The sequence below is a fragment of the Petaurus breviceps genome, unplaced genomic scaffold (assembly GCF_028583685.1).
Source record: "Petaurus breviceps papuanus isolate PSGF00001 unplaced genomic scaffold, PetGlider_PUasm1.0 99, whole genome shotgun sequence".
NCBI classification, from domain to species: domain Eukaryota; kingdom Metazoa; phylum Chordata; class Mammalia; order Diprotodontia; family Petauridae; genus Petaurus; species Petaurus breviceps.
The window spans coordinates 20,251,562-20,269,392 of record NW_027187465.1 but is presented as its reverse complement, the minus strand read 5'-3'; the positions used below and the strand labels follow the sequence as shown (position 1 = coordinate 20,269,392).

The window sequence follows — 17,831 nt, the reverse complement described above, 5'->3', positions numbered from 1 at the left end:
GGCACTTTTATATACTTGATCAGCTGTCCAATCAACAAGTTTTTATTAAGTATCTACTGTATGTTAGGTACTATACATTAACTCCTCACAAGTCAAGTCAACAACCCAGGCACTTATAAAGAGAAGCCAAAAAAAAAAAAAAACCAACAACACAGCTGTGGGGCAGATCCTATGAATATCCCCATTTTACAGATAAAGAAACCAGAGCTCAAAGAGTTTAAGTAACTTGTCCAAGATCAGACAGCTAGAAAGTATCTGAGGTAGGATTTGAACTCAGGCCTAACACTATAAGGTTCCCAAAGCTATATTAGTGAATGAATGAATGAATGGATAAATGAATTAATAAATAAATATAAAATCTTATCTGTGCCTTTGCAGGAGGTACTACAGGCATTATTATTTCTATTTTAAAGATAAGGAAACTGAGGCTCAGATACATGTTCTGGTCAGTCATAATTTCACTTTGGAGTTTTTAGCACCTTCCTTGCAAGGACTTATCTCCATCTGTTCAGTTTTTCATTGCATGACAGGGTTTGTATTTGCATTTCAGGCTCCCAACAGGATGGTCCGTCCGCCCTGACCAGACTGAGAGACAGAGAAAGAATGATGAGCTCACAGATGAGGAGAAGGAAATTATCAACAGAGTGATCGCTCGAGCTGAGAAGATGGAGGAAATGGAGCAGGAGCGCATTGGGTAAGACGGTGCCATTTCCAATGAAGTCCTTTAAACCTTGAGCTGTGCAAACAAGCCCTGAACAGGCTCAGGCCAAGGGCAGCTGCTCCATCAGTAAGGGAAACTGAGGCTTTGGGAATAAAATTCTGTAGAAGGTTTGGATGTAAGAAGTGTCTCAACAAGCCAATGAGCATTTATTAAGTGCTAAGCACTGGACATACAAAGAAAAGCAACCAACCCCTGACCTCAAGATTGAAATCTTGGGGTGGGGGAGACCACATGCTAACAACTGTGTAGCAACAAGACAGATACAGGATAAATGATGGTGAATCTCCAAGGGAAAGTGTTCATTTTAAATGGCATCCACAAAGGCTTCTTGTAGAAGATGAGATATTAGCTGGGATTTGGGAAGGAAGATAGGAAAGCCAGAAGGGAAAGATGAGGAGGGAGAGCATTCCAGGCATGCAGGGAAGACAGAAAATGCCCAGAGTTGGGAGATGGACTGTATAATGCATGGAACAGCAAGGAGGTGTCACTGGATCATAGAGTAGGTGGAGGGGAGTAAGGAATAAGGAGACTGGACAGTTAGGAAGGGGCCAAGTTATAAAGAGCTTTAAAAGCCAAACAGAGAATTGTGTATTTGATACTATAGTTAATAGGGAGCCACTGAAGTTTATTGAATGGGAACAGGGTGTGAAATGACTAGATCTGCTCCTTTGGAAGATGAATTCGATGACTGAGTTGAAGGTGGTTCAGAGTGGAGGGAGACTTGGGGCAGGTAGAACAACGAGATTACTTTCAATAGATTCAGGTGTGAAGCAATAAGGACCTGCACCGGGGATTGTGGCAGTTTCAGAGGAGAGAGAAGGGAAGGGAGTGCATATTTAAGAAATGTTATCAAGGTAGAATTGACAGGCTTTGGCAATAGATTGGATGTGGACAGGATTAGAGAGAGGAAAGGGTTAAGGATGACATCTCAGATGTAAGCTTGGGTGACTGGAAAAATAGTGACACCCAACAGCAAGAAAGCAAGTTATGAATAAGGGAGGGTTGGGGGGGGGGTGGTAAAAGATAACACATTGACGTGTGGGATATATTGGGTTTATGATATTTATGGGACATCTAGTTTGAGATGACCAATAAGCAATTAGAAATGCAAGACTGGATTTCAGGAGAAAGGTTAGGATGATAAATACATCTAAGAATTCTGAATTTTGAGGGAAATACAACCTAGCCATAATTGGGATTTAGGGAGACAAATTACCTAGAAAGGGTTTTGAGAAGAATAGATGATCCTCATGACCTTCTAATTGGGCTGGGGTCCTTCTCTAGGGCCCTGAGGATAAGAGCTAAAGGGAAGAGAAAGGGTATTTGTTGACTGGAGAGCTCCAAATAAAGTGATTTAAAGTGGGAGTGTGTAGCAAAGCAACCACAGGTATGGGAGTCAGAAGATCCCTACCTCCTGACTGTGTGACCCTGGGCAAGTCCCCAAGTTCTAGAGTCCCAACTCTGGCACCTACATTAGCTGTGTGATCTTAGGCAAACCACTTCTCTCTCAGCTTTGACATCTTCATCTGCAAAATGAAAAGGTTGGACTAGTAGTCTAGTCACTAGACAGTGGTTGTCTGTGACATTCTATTTTCTAAGGTCCATCTCAGTTCTAACATTCAATGTTCTAAGGTTCCTCCCAGCTCTGACATTCCATGTTCTAAGGGCCCTCCCATCTCTGATATTCCATGTTCTAATTCTCCTCCCAGGTCTGACATCCCATGTTCTAAGGTTCCTCCCAGCCCTGACATTCCATGTTCTAAGGTTCCTCCCAGCAATGATATTGCCTCTTCTAAAGTCTCTCCATGGTGACACTCTCTGATCTAAGGACCCTTCGAGCTCAGAAATTCCATGTTTTAAGGCCTCTGCTAGTTCTTATGTTCTATGTTCTAATGACTCTATACAATTCTATGATTCAGTGTTCTTGACTTTTCAGTCTGTTAATGTAATATGACCATGGTCCCTGACACCTACGTAGACATGTTTTCACAGGGATCTAACTTTGGCTATTGTTTCTCTCTAAGGGGCTCCTAAGGTATAGAGGAGACCCTAGATCCTCAAGGGCTGTGTCAATGGAGTCCAGCCTTTGTCAGATATAACCATGATGGAAAAGCTTTGCGTGCTGGCTTCGTGATGGGCAATGTGTCTGGTGCCCAAGGACCCAACCCAGCTAGACTCAAGGAGGCCCTACAGCAGTGGAGGAATTTTTCCACCTAACCACCTCTCAAAGACCATCAACTCTGGACTCCAATTTCTATTTCAGGAGGAAGTACCCACATCCAGAAAATCCCAGACCCTTGAAATAGCCATAATAACAAAATTGTTGCCATTTACCTAGTGCTTTAGGGTTAGCAAAGTTCTCTGCAGACTTTATTTCACTGGAAATGTACAATCCTGGCAGGAATACTTAAGACAATATTGTATGTATGAGGAAACTGAGACCTAGAGAGTGGTTAAGTGTCTTAAGAGTAGAGACTGTTGTATCCCCAGTACCTGCCATATTTGGTGGGGGCAGGATCCAATCTATGACATCACTGGCCTAGGGAACTCCCAGCATGGGAACTCCTTCCACCAATGCAGATCCTCATCTGTTTGGCTATTTATCATCTTAGAGCCTGCCTAGGGCACTGGCAAGTTAAATGACTTGTCCAAGGATACAAAACTAGCATGTCTGAGGTGAGACTTGGACCCAGGTGTTCCTGACTCCAAAGAAGGCTTCCTATCCATGACACCATCTTGCCTCTTGCCTGTCAAAAAGTAGTCATTTAAGAAATGCTTGTTGATTGATTGATCATTAGGGGTTGTGATGAGCATATTAATAGCTAACAGAACACTTTAAAACTGAGAGTGTTTGACATATTTTCTCATCTTATTCTCACAACACCACCAGGAAGTAGGTGCTCTCATCATTTCTATTTTACAGGTGAGGAAACCAAAACCGAGGGAGATTCACTGATTTATCAATGATCATGGTGCCAGTAAGCATATGGGGCAGGATTCAAACACAGAGCTTCTTTAACTTTTGATCCATTGTGTTCTCCATGACAGTTCCTCATTAAGCTCATAGATCTAGAGTTGAAAAGGACTTTGGAAGTCTTCTAGTATGGTAATAACAAAGATGGTGATGATGATGATGTTGGTGTTGGTGATGGTGGCGATGATGATGAGAATGATAGCAATGACAACAATGACTATGAAAGCTAACATTTTTCTTCCACCTACTATGTGCCAGGCAGGGCAGCTATGTGGTACAGTGAATGGAGTACTGGGCTTGGAATCAGGAAGGCTTGTCTTTATGAGTTCAAATCTGGCTTCAGATGCTTACTAGCTGTGTGACCATGGGCAAGGCACTTTACTCTGTTGTCCTCAGTTTCCTCATCTGTAAAATGAGCTGGAGAAGGAAATGGCAAACCACTCCAGTATCTCTGCCAAGAAAAGCCCAAATGGGATCACAAAAGTCAGACACAACTGAACAAAAACAACAAAGCTTTGCAAATCTTTGAGTGCTTAATAAATGCTAGTTATGGTGGTGATGGTGATCTTATATCTAGTCTAACTCTTTACTTTCCAGAAGAGGAAACTGAGGCCCAGGGTGAAAATGAGTCAATGGAACAGGTGTTCAGTTGAGAGCAGGGAAGGCCAAAGAAGACGAAGCCAACATAAACCTTTCACTTGACTAATTCCAGCTAGCCCATTGTCATTTTTCTGCCAGGACGTAACACAGGGAAACAGCTTAATCCTCAGAGACATGATGGAATCTTGCCCTAGCTGTGGGATTTAGAGGAAGAAGGAGGAACTAGTGAATGTATATGATGGGGGGGGTGACTGGGAGGAGTAGGGGTGTGTGGGGAGCATGAGCAAGGGTGGGCATCTCTCTCCCTCTTGCCTTATTGACTGAATCTCCCTTTCTGTGATGCTTGCCTTTGTTAAACCTGCTGGCGAGTTTTGTCCTGTGTATATAAATTGTTGCCAGCTAAGCTGGCCAGCTGCTGGGACTGGCCAAGTCATGCACTCATCTCTGGCTTATCTCTCCAGAGCCAGGTGTCTGTTCCTTAACACTGCCACTGTTCAGAGCCTGTGGGGTTCCTTAGACAGAAAATGATGTTATTCACCAAGAGGGAGGGGAAACTTTTGATTTCTCCTTCTCTGAATCATGTATGTTCAGCAGTCAGCCAACTCCAGGAGATTATAGACCCCATAGAAAAGGACAAATCTCTTGCTACAAACATTCCCTACTCAACCTGGATTCTTCTCTTCTCCACTACCTAGGTTAAGCTGATTTCTGATGTTTGATTGGGAGGAAGCCAGGTGGCAGAGTGGACAGAGGGCAGGGCTTGGAGTCAGAAAGACCTGAGTTCAAAAACCCACCTCAGGCAATGACTAACTCTATCACCCCAGGGAAGATGCTGAACTTTTGTTGGCCTCAGTTTTCTTGTCTGTAAAATTGGAATAATAATAATAGCACCTATTTTCCAGGATTGCAATCAGGATCAAAGACTATAATAATTATAAAGCAAATAGTAGGTGTTTAATAAATGCTTATTTGTCAGCCTGTTCTCCCAAGGTATGAATGTTTCAAGTAAAGGCTGGCAAATGGGTCATGTGTCCATCATCTGAGGACCAGCCTTGCTACTTCTGGAGATGCTCATTAGCAAGATGGCCTCGGGAAGATGAATTTTACAGCCACAAAAGTTCTCAATAACTGTCTAGGATGTGGCAAAGGGGTTGCAATCTATGCCAGTAAAGTGCACATGCCAACTCCAAGTGAATGTTAACAATATGTTTCTAAATGGAGACCTTGAGATCTGCTTTGGTGAGAATGGAATCAGAGCTAGTAAGCATTTATTAAGGCTTTGCTATGTGCTGGGTAGTGTGTTAAATGTTGGGGATACAAGGATAAAAAAAATCCAAAAATCCCCTCCCCCCCTTCATGCAGCACTCATTTCAATGGAGGAAGATTACACCTAAATAATTAGATATGTACAAAATAGAGGAAGAGCAGGTGGAGATCATTTGAAAGGCATGAAAGCACTGAAGGGGGGTCAGGTGGGGGAGGACAGAACCCAGGAAAAGCCCCTTAGAAAGAGGGAGCAGAGCTGAGTCTTGAAGAAAGCAAGAAAATCTAAGATGGGATCCATTTGCAACCAGCACCTGTTGGTCCTGTTTTAGTAAAATAAGACCCACTTGTAACTTCCATAAAATAATGGGCAAATGCCCTTAAAAACAGTGACCTCTCTTAAGAAAGTTAGGTGCATCTCCGTGTCTTGAATTGGTTTTGCCACTTCCTTCTTCATGGACAATGGAAAGAGAAGCTTCAGTCCAGAAGCAGTGTGTTATGGAAGAAAGAACTCTGGACTTGAAGTCAGGAGACATAGCCTCTGTTTCTGCTTTTGGCTCTCCCATTGACAGGGAATGCATTCTACTTTTGGATAGGTTCTATTGTTTGAAAATTTTTCCTTACATCAAACCCAAATTTGTTTTTCTGACACTTGTACCTATTGTTCCTGTTCTGCTTTTCTCACCCCTTTATTGACTATGAGGGCTACTCCATCTCTTCTAAAAGATTCTTGTCCACAGTAATGATCACCTGAATTCAGTTCACCCATTCCCATCCATTTAAGTTCACAGACACCCAAGATGTCAATGCTTAATCTTTCTATCTCCTGTTTGACCACATCTAGTTTAGCTTAGTTCATAGATCTTCCATTCCAGGTTCCTATGCAATATTCATCTTTACAGCATCAGACTTTCCTTTTGCCACCAGACATATTTGCAACTGAGCTTCCTTTTGGCTTTGGTGCAATTGCTTCATTATTACTGGAGCTACTTGAAGTTGTCCTCTGTTCTTCCTCAGTGGCATATTGAACACCTTCCTACCCGACGACTCATCTTCTGGTGTCATATCTTTTATCATTTTAACACTGTCCATGGGGATTTCCTGGCAAAGATAATGGAATGGTCTGCCATTTCCTTCTCCAGTGGATCACCTTGTGTTGGAATTTTCCACTATGGCTTGTCCATCTTTGGTAACCTTGAATGTTTCATTGAGCTACACAAGCCCCTGCACCATGACAAAGCAGTGATCCAGGAAGGGAAGTATTGCTGATTCAACCAATTATGTTCTCAAGATACTTCAACATCCTAGTCACATTCCTTTATAGAGGCCTATTCACTGAATGGGTGTTGCCTCACTCAAAGTGAGAACCTGAAAAGACCTTAATGTAAAAGGACCAGGGTCTCCCATTGCATCCTGGGTCATCTCCAGTCATCCTGTTGAATCACTGTTTGTCACTGGACCCAGATGGCTCTGGAGGAGAAAGTAAGGCTGGTGACCTTGCATAGCCCTTCCTCACTCAAATCCAAGTCAACTGCAAGTCATCTCATCATCTCCCTGATGTCATGGTCCTCTTCGAGAACAAAAGGCAAACACAACACATTCCTTTGTTTCCTTCCTGAAATATGGTGCCCAGGACTTAATATAATACGGATGTTATCTCATCAGAGACCATCACTTCCTATTGTGGGAAAATGTTTCTCTCTTTTTTAAAATTGATTTTGAACTCAAGTACATAAAGACAGAAAAAGAACATTTCCATGTACACAGCAGAACATAAAAAGAGGATTCATTATATAACCATGAATTTACATTTCATACTGTTTACTGTTTATTTTTTGGAAAAAAAAAACTATATGAGTACTACACATCATTTTCAAAGCTTTTCTGCTGTGGTTCCTTATAAATTTTCTTTTGCTCTCTTCTGTGCACTTTTTATATATTTTTCCCTCCCTACCCCATTCTAGAGATGGCTACCATTACACACAAATATATGTGTTTATGTATGAATGTATGTGCATATACAATATATGTTACATATACACATATATGTAGAAACATACCATACATCTATTTATCAGTTCTTTCTCTGGAGGCAAATAGCATCTTCATTCATAGGTCCTTTATAATTGATTTGAGTATTTATAACACTCAAAATGACTTATTCACTCAAAGTTGTTCTTAAAATAATATTGCTGTTACTGTGTGCAACATTCTCTTGGTTCTGCTCGTTTCACTCTTCATGTTATGTAAATCTTTCCATGTTTTTCTAAAATCAATGAGTTCACCATTTCTTATAGCATAATAGTATTCCATCACAATCATATAGCACAACTTGTTCAACCATTCCCCAATTGATGGGCATCCCCATAATTTCCACTTCTTTGCCACCACAAAAAGAGCTGCTATAAATAGTTTAGAGCATAGAGGTTCTTTTCCTTTTCTCCTAATCATCTTGGGAAATAGACCTAATAGTGTTATTGCTGGGTCAAAGGTAATAGACAGTTTAATAACTTTTGGAGCATAATTCCAGACTTCTCTCCAAAATGGTTGGATTAGTTCACAGTTCCTTCAGCAGTGAATTAGTATCTCTCTTAATGCAGTCTCACATTAGCTTCCTTGGCTGCCATATCACATCATTGAGTCTTCTTGAGCCCATGGTCCACTAAAACCCCCAGATCTTCTTCTGATGGACTCCTCTATAGCCGCATATCCTCCAGTTTATACTATTATATTTATTTCAAATATAATAATAAATATTTATTATATAAATATAAAAAATGTGTAAGACTTTCAATAAATCCCTATTAAATTTCATCTTAGTAGATTTGTACTAATGTTCTAGCCTGACCAGTGTTTTTAATGATCCCAAACTTCTCCCCAAAACAATAGGCTATATTTTTTAAAGTTTTTTTTTTTGCTTTTTGGAGGGGGGAGGGCAGGGCAATTGGAGTTAAGTGACTTGCCCAAAGTCACATGCCTAGTAAGTGTTAAATGTCTGAAGTCACATTTGAACTCAGATCCTTCTGACTCCAGGGCTGGTGCTCTATTCACTGTGCCATCTTGCTGCCCCTCAATGGCCTATATTTTAAATTCCAGATCCTGAATTAATCATCTAACAGTGTTAGCTTTTCCTCCTAGCTTTCTCTACCCTCTGTTTCTGATAAAGTTGAGTTGATGTCAAAGCACTGTCAAAATTCTAAAATAAGTAAACCCCTAGAATTTAGAATCAGTGTCTCCCAGTTAGCTCATTTGCTTTTCCTGGTGTGGAATTTTATCCTATTCAGGGGACCACCTTATGAACTGAAGTCAAACTGGGCTGTTGGAGTCCCATGACCCCAGCATCATAGCACACTATATTGGCACGGGTTGCTTTCTTCTGGGCTGCCTGGAGAAGGAGAATGCTATCTGCACTGGGGAAGACATTGGCTTAGGCTATTTTCTATTTAAAGTCTCAGTTATAATGTGCATATGCAGTTCATCTGTGGTATAGTCAACCAGTACATATAGACACTGCAGAGAGACAATGAACTGAACTCAGAGTTGATTGGGAGGAGAAATAGGTGCTGAATTACCTTTGGGAGATTGCATTCCTTTTATTGACCCCTCAAATCTCCCTAAAACAAAGACTCCTAATTTTGATACCAGGATTTTTCTTGTGATGAGCTATAATTGTACATCATAGAACACCCCAGTCTGAAGAACTAAAGTGATGGGTTGCCCAAAGGACAATGGGAAAGTGGGAATGAACAGGCTGTCAGCCATTATAAACAAGTAACCGGTGCATTTATTAAGCACCCATTTGCCAGGCATATTGTCTATATTTGCTGGGAATTCCCAGCAAAGATACTGGAGTGGTCTGCCATTTCCTTGAAGGCAAGGGCTGTCTGTTTCTTCTTTTTGTATACCTAGCCCTTATCACAGTGACTGGTACATAGTAGGCTCCTAATAAATGTTTATCAGTTGATAAACTAGGGACACAAACATACACACAAAAGAAACAATTCCTGCCTCAAGGAGCTTACATGCTATCTAGGAAGACCATAAGTCCATATGTTGGTATAGGGGTAGGGACCAGTGAAATCACAGTACAGAGAACTCCCAAGGTAAGAACATTCCTTCTACCCATGCAGGTTGGCATCTTCTCTCTACCTTAGAGTTTTAAAGAGTGCTCAGAGTACAAGATGAGTTGGTCAGGATCACATAGATTCAATGCGTCAAAGACCCAGGTCTTCCTGCCTCTGAGGCCAACTCTCTATCATATACTTCTCCTATAGAATAACTCTATAGCGATAATGGTAACAATCATAGGTAGCTTTTATGCAATGCTTCACAGATGAAATAAATATAATAAATTCAAGGTAATTAAAAGCAAGGTAATTTACAAGGGGAGGCAGTAATGAGGGAGAAGGGTTAAGGAGAAACTTGTTTTGGAAGGTGGTTACAAGCCAAGAAGGAAGTCAGAGAAGTGAGGTAAAGAATACTATTAGAGAGATGAAAGACCAACAGATGAGCCTGTCACTGAATGAGAGTGATGGCTAACCAATGGAGAACCCACTAGCAAAAGCCAGCATTGACAAGGTGCATTAAGGTTTGCAAAGCTTTTTAGGTATGTCATCTCATTTGATACTCACAACATCCCTGAGAGGTAGGGGGCTATTATTAGTCTCGTTTTGAAAAGGAAGAAACTAATGCAGACATTGGTGAATTAACTTGCCCAGGATCACAGAGTTAGTAAAGGTCTGATGCAGGATTGGAACTCAGGACCTCTTGACTCTAAATCCAGCTCATTGTCTGCACTTTATTGCCTTTCAATGTAAAGAAAGTTCAAGGAAGACCCATCTCTCACCTCACCTGCCCCCCTCCCAGCCCCAACTCAGTGTATGGCTCACCCCCACCTCTCCAATATGGAGGCATTTTAAGAGGACATGGATGATAGTTGCACAAGACAGGAAGACATGGATAGGTTGCTATCTACATTGCTGGAGGGGATTACCACATCAATTAGATCACAGACCCATCCAAATATCAAAGCATCAAAGTCCCAAAATGAGTTGTTCTGGGATTTTGCTGGAAGCAGCAGCCAGAATAGCTTAAGGCAGTTCTAGAGGTGACACATATCTTTCCATCCCTCCCCCCACAGCTAAGAAAGGAAGGAAGGAAGGAAGGAAGGAAGAAAGAAAGAAAGAAAGGAAGGAAGGAAGGAAGGAAGGAAGGAAGGAAGGAAGGAAGGAAGGAAGGAAGGAAGGAAGGAAGGAAGGAAGGAAGGAAGGAAGGAAGGAAGGAAGGAAAGAGGAAGAAAGGGAAGGAAAGAAGGGGAAGAAGGGAGGAAGGAAGGAACGATGTGAGGAAAGGAGGGAGGAAAGGAGGAAGGAAAGAAACATCCCAGCTTCTATTCCTTCCCAGATCTCCCTGGGACCTGGGGAGGAGATCAGAGCAGGTAATGATGAAAGGGAAGTTTCAGAAGAGTCACATCACACAACAGCAAAGCATCTGGCAAGGCTGATCATGGGATTGCAGCGGCTGCATCCTCCCACTTCAAACCAAAGGCTCCCAAAGTCACCTCAGTCTTGGATTGCCAGAGGGAAACAGATAATGCCTTGTGAGTTAGCTCTGTCCTCTCCCAGAAAATATTTCCTAGGTGCCCTTTGAGTTTCTCCTGCCTTCTCACCACCTTTCCTGAAGGAGCTGGGCTTGGATGTCTCTTCTTGGCTTCTGCTCTCTATTCTTATTAGTAACAGAGTCAGAACTAAAGGAGACTCACATCTGGATAATAGGAAAAGCCAGGGAAGTGCATTGGAGAAAACACTGACCCATGATGCAGGAGATCTGCCTTTGAATTTACTATGTACTCATTATGTGACCGTAAGCAAGTTGCTTTCTCTTCCTTGAGTAAAATGAAGGGATAAATTGAGAGTAGGACTTCCTAACCCCTTTTTGTGTTCTGGACCCTTTTGGCACATTGGGGAAGACTCTTCAGAATAAAGTTGTTAAATGTGTAAAATAAAATACAAACATTACAAATACAATATTGCAAAAGGGCTCTGATTTTATTGAAATATAAGGATAAATTTCTAATGGGTGGGAGAGGGGGAAAGGAGAAAGAGAAAATTCAGAATTAGAAATAATGCAAAGATTGAATTTAAAAGTTAAAAAAATCCAGTTTTCAAAATATTAAAAAATAAAAAGTTCCTCTGACTTCACATTAAGGATCCCTGACGTTAGATGGTCTCTGAATCTCTTTCCAGTTCTAGTAATCTATGACTCTAGCCCTTGCACATTTATACATAGACCATGATGTAAATAATCTTTGAGCCCTTGGGCTTCCAGGATATGTACATTTATGTAATATGTCAACTGTACTTCCTTGAACAGTCTCTCAAAATATTGCTCTGTCTTATACCCTAATCCAGGGAGACCCTGAGTGTTATTACCAGGTCTAATTTACTCTCCCCACAAAATTCCTTTAACTCTTATTCAAGTACTGAGGCTAACATGACTGGAATTTTTTTTGTTTGTCTGTTTAAGACTGTGTCTCCCTATCTCTCAAAGTGCATTGGCCACTCATGAGCCCCATCCCACCCCAGATGAGCATGGAAGCTTTAATCTGCCCCATTTCTGATCTGGCCCAGTTCAGCCCTCCTTGGCAGCCTGGTGGCCTCTTGATGGGGTGTGGCCCACCATACTGATGCCAGGCAATGTAAACATCTGATTGTCTTTAGTCCTGCAGCTCAAAATTCCCAATCTCAAGTGATCCACTCTCCTCAGCCTCCCTAGAAGCAGCGACTGTAGCCTAGGTGAGACTTTGAATACGGTACATGTTTTATTCAACCTAACAAAAAGTCCAAAATGGACTCAGACCTTCCTGAATCCCCAGACCCAGGACTCTATTAATGGCTTCATCTGCCTGCCTCAAAAAATGAACAAACATAGAACTGATTGGCAATCCAAGTACTATTGTCAAACACGTTGATTCATAATCAGACAAGAATAGAAAATGCAAGTAGAAAAGTTTCCTACCAAGATCCAAGAGATGAAGGACAGAAAGAAATACATTCCCTCTTAAAGGGTAGCACCATCTACCTGCAGGGCTGTCCTAGGGTTTCAAAGCTACAGAGGACCTGAGGCCAGCATTTCAAGGATCCCATTGTCAGTGAGATTCTTTTTATTTTAGCTTCTGTGCACCTTTCAGGTGTGAAATGCTCAAGGAGATGGACTAAATGGCCTCATGGTCTTTTCTAGTTCTGATATTCCAAGATCTTAATGTTGTCCCAGCTATGAATTTCCCTATTCTAAGGTCTCTCTCAGCTTTGACATTCCCTATGATTGTACATAAGATCAATCAATCAATCAACATTTATTGGGAGTCTACTATGTACCAGTAATTGTGATAAATGCTGGGGATACAAAAAGGAAGGAAAAGACAGCCCTTGCCCTCAAGGAGCTTACATACTTTGAATAGGGGAGACAACATGCAAGGATAAATAGGAAATAATTAACAGAAGAAAGGCACTGGAATTAAGAGGGATGGGGAGGGTTTCCTGTAGAAGGTGAGATTTAGTTGAGACTTAAAGGAAGATCAATAGTCACAGCAGGAGAGAGAGAACATTCTAGGTATGGGGGATGTCCAGAAAGAATGCCCAAGGCCAAGAGAAGTGTCTTATCACAGAACATCCAGGAGATCAGTATCCCTGGATCCAAGAGTACGTTGTCAGGGTGTAAGGTGTAAGAAGACTGGAAAGGTAGGAGGATGCTACATTATGAAAGGCTTTGAATGCCAAACAGAGCATTTTATATTTGTTCCTGAAGGTGATAGGGAGCTACTGGAATCTACTGAGTAAGGGTGACATTGTTGGACTTGTGTTTTAGGAAAATCACTTTATGACTGAATGGAGAATGGATTGGTAAGGAGGAAGACTTGAGGAAGGCAGATCCACCAGTGGGCTATTGAATAAGAAAATGGGAAGTATTTTTGGGGGGTGGGTAGGGGGTAGAATGTGGGAGTATACCAGCAGCTGAGGAATCAGAAAAGGCCTGAAGGAGAAGGTGGCTTCTGAGCTGTGCCTCAAAAGGGAGCATCAATTTCTCCTCTTCCTCCTGTTGCCTTCCCTCTGGAGACCCACCTTGTCAAACAACTATGATGAAAGTAATTGTGCATCCTGTTCACAAAGGGACAGGTAAACCAGACGGCTTCTTCTGTTCAGGGTCAGCTCCCTCCATGCACGTGATTTCTCAGAAATAATACAGTGACAGATGGTGAAAAAATCAAGCAAAATTAAGTTATTAACCTTAGTGACCGGGCATAGAGGCAGAGCTGAGAGGCAGAGAAACATTTACAGAGTGGAACATTTCCTTCATCCCCTCATGTATTTTTGGTGTAAAATGAAAAAAGGCTTGAACAGCACAAAAAGGATTTTGTTTGGACCTTGCCTCAGTTGAATTATAGGGACCACCTCATAAAAGGCTCAAGGGTATAGAAAGGGATCTGGATTGTGGTGAGAACATTCAGGGACTGTCACTAATTAACTGTATGACCTTGGATAAGTCACTTCAACTGATGATGTGGCATGAACTCAAGGCCTTTCATTATTGTGGTTGGCACCATCTGAATACTCTACAGCTTACCAGTGTCCTTCCTAAAATGAATAGCCCAGAGTTGAACCTCAGGATGCCACACGTGGTCTGAACAGGGCAAATGACAGCAGGACTATATTGATCTCTAATCCCAGTAGAATGCAAGGTCTTTGAATACAGGAGGATTTTGGTTTTGTCAGTTGATAGGCATTTATTAAGCACCTACTGTGTACCAGGCATTGTGCTAAGCCCTGGGGATATAAAAAAAGATGGTTCCTCAAGGAGATTACAATGTAACAGTAGAGACAATGTGCAAATAACTAGATACACATCTATGCAGTGTAAATGGAGTAATCTTAGAGGGAAGGCACCCGAGGTGGGAAGGACTGGGAAAGATCTCTTGTAGAAGATGGGATTTGGGCTCAATCATGGGGATATAGGAGGTGAAGGTCAGGAGGAAGTTCATTCCAGGCATGGGACAGTAAGTGCTAGGAGACAGAGTCTCATGTGGGAGTAACAGGAAGTAGATAGACTGCATCAAGGGGAGAATACAAGAAAGATTGGATAGGTACAGGTTATGAAGGGCTTTGAATGCCAAAGAGAGAATTATTCTACATTTGATGCTGGAGGCAATACAGAACCACTGGAGCTTGTTAAGTAGGAGGATGACATGACAATCTTTCTCAGATGCCAAACATGGTGTCTTGCACATAGTAGGTGCTTAATAAATGTTTATTAAATGGAGAAATAAATTAACGGCACTATGCTTATCTTTTTTAACTTTAAAAATATGTATTTTATTTCCCCCAATTATATGTTAAAACAATTTCAAACTATTTTTTTTAAGTTTTGAGTTCCAAATTCTATCCTTTCCCTCTCTTTCCACTCCCTCCCTGAGACAGTAAACAAACAGATAACGGTTATACATGTTCAATCATGTAAAGCATTTCCATACTAGTCATTTTGTACAAGAAGACTTGAATAGAAGAAAAAGAATGAAAGGAAGTGGAAAATAGCATTCTTAGGTATGTATTCAAACAATTTAAGTTCTTCCTCTGAAGACAGTATGCTTCATCATTAGTCCTTTGGCACTGTCTTGGATCATTCACTATGATTCTCTTAATATAGGCATTGATAGAGTGTTAGATCTGGAATTGGGAAGAGCTGAGTTCAAATGCTACCTCAGATACTTCCTAACTCTATAACCCTGAGGACATCACTTATTTTCTCTGTGCTGTTCTTGTTTAATCTATAAAATGATGGGGTTAAATGTGACCTCTACGGGCCCTACAAGCTTTAATCTATGATCCTATGAAACCAAAAGATCCAAGACCTTCTTTATCAATATTTTGAGAGCTTGGATTAAGAAGAGTTGGATTCAAACCAAGGTGTACTCTTTATGGTCCCATGTAACCCAGGACTGCATTCACCATTTTTTGATGGTCCTACCACATTGTTGACTCCAGCTGAGCTTTCAGTCCACTAAGCCCCAGATCACTTTTAGACAAACTAATACCCAACCATGCCTTTTCCAGCTTGAATGGAAATATTTTGTATGTGTGAAGTTGGTTTCTTGAACCCAAACATATCCCAATTTAATTGGATCTTATTATGAATCACTTATCTAAAAGATAGGTAAAAATGTTGAACAGAACAGAACCAAGGATACCCCTGTGGCACTCTACTAGAGACTACCCTCCAGGTCAGCATCAACCCATTAACTTGGATATGAAGATTCTGGTGTTTCTGAATTGACTTTTCTCTACTATAATCCAGCCTATGTTATTCCTTCTTTAACAAAATGAAATAATAAGAAATCCTACCAGATATCTTCCTGAAATCTCTGATGCTTATTAACCTGTCTAACCTCGGGCAACACATTTAATCCTTCTGGATCTCAGTTTCCTTATCTGTACAGTGGGGGAAGGATTGTATTACACGGCCTCTGAGGTCCTTTCCAACTCTGGAATTATGATCCCACCTTTAATGTCATCCCTATCTGCCAGTCTGATAGTTCTGTCAAAGGAGTCTATAATGTTAGTTTGACATAATTAATTTTTGAGGAACCCCTACTGGCTCACTCACAATGTTTACCATTTTCCTTAATTTTGTGCTTTAGATCTGATAGAACACTTTGCATTTATTACCTCATTTTGGTTCTCACTGCAGCTCTGTGAAAGAGACAGGGAAAGAATTATAATCCCCATCTCACTCACAATTACACTGTGAAACACAATAGTTAAGTGACTTATCCAAGGTCATAAGAATAGTAAAGGGAAGAACTAGTATTCAAACTCAGGTCTTCTGGCTCTGTTTTCAGTATTTTCTTAGAAAACAACTAGGACCTTAGGTCATGGAAATGTCAGAGCTAGAGGGGCCTTAGAACAAAGAACACTTTACTGTGGTTCCTACAAGGGTAAAATTTTAGAAGAATTTTGGATGAGCTTTTAGTTTACCAGAAAATTAAATGGATTCAAGTCCCACACTCCATCAGTATTTCAGGAAGTAGAGGTATGACTACATTAATTAATCCAGTTCAGGGGTAGGTAGGTGGTGCAGTAGCAGTAAATAGAGCACCAGCCCTGGAGTCAGGAGGACCTGAGTTCAAATGCGGTCTCAGACACTTAACACAAAAAACTAACCATGTGACCTTGGGCAAGTCCCTTAATCCCAACTGCTGTCCAAAAAGCAAAAAAAAATTAATCCAATTCAGCTGAATCCTATGCATATTTATTAAGTGCGAAGTGCCAGAGACACAAAGACAAAACAAGAAATGGTGCCTTCAAGGAGTTACATTTTACTGTAATAATATGTGCTCAAGTAAATAAATATGCAGCAGTTTTGGAAGTGGGAAGCACTAACAACCAGGTGGGGAATCAGGAATCAGAAAAATAAGGAAAATTCCAGGAGACAGAGGTGAGGAAGGTGCTCAAAGGCATGAGGAACTAACTGCCTGTGCAAAAATATGAAGGTAAAAGATAGAATGTTAGGTTTAAGAAACAGCCACTATCTGGGGCATAGACTATATGAGGAGGAGTGACAGGAAGTCAAGCTGGAAAAATAGATGGGATAAGTGGACACATTATGAAGGGCTTTAAATGGTCAAATGGAGGCGTTTGTATATTATAGTCTATGTATTATAGAGGTGAGAGAGAGCCATTGAAGTTTTACGCTTGGTAGGTTGCATTACATCGAGCATCAGTGGAATGTAAGTTCCTTGAGCAAAGGACTCTGATTTAGTGCCTAGAATGGTGTCTGGCACATGAACTGGCCTTAGTTAATGTATGTTGGTTGACTGATTCCAGATTTCCTCAGCTTTCCCAACTTCACCTCAGGACCATGGAGAGCGCCCATTTGACCCCCTAAATAGTGGGGATGGCCTTGAAAGGAGTCAGGTGGGGATGGAAGGCTGAGGCAGGGCAGGGTAATGAGCAACAGCAACAATGACTGAGTCTAGAATTCATCACCAGTGACCCAACCACTGCGTTTACATTACAGCAGGAAGATCTTTTCAAAATTATTTCATCAAATTGACTTGACACTAGTGGTTGTAAATTCAGGTTCTTTTCAAAGGACATACGTCTCCTGTCTCAGGAGCTTGAATGCTTGGGATGCCAGAAAAAGTTCAGTCTATTAAATTCATCAGTGATGACCACCCCTCCAACTTGCCAATAAAAATAGAAATAAGAGGAGGAGGATTAC

General features: G+C 41.2%; 1 protein-coding gene across 3 annotated transcripts in view; it reads left to right on the top strand.

Moving 5' to 3' along the window:
* RPH3A (rabphilin 3A) overlaps window positions 1-17,831 on the top strand; it is a 171,223-nt gene that overhangs the window by 63,120 nt on the left and 90,272 nt on the right. For all 3 annotated transcript variants that reach the window (XM_069081461.1, XM_069081460.1, XM_069081459.1), the window contains exon 4: window positions 551-694. In XM_069081461.1, the coding sequence (XP_068937562.1) occupies window positions 551-694 (144 nt within the window). The remainder of the gene's footprint in view (window positions 1-550; window positions 695-17,831) is intronic.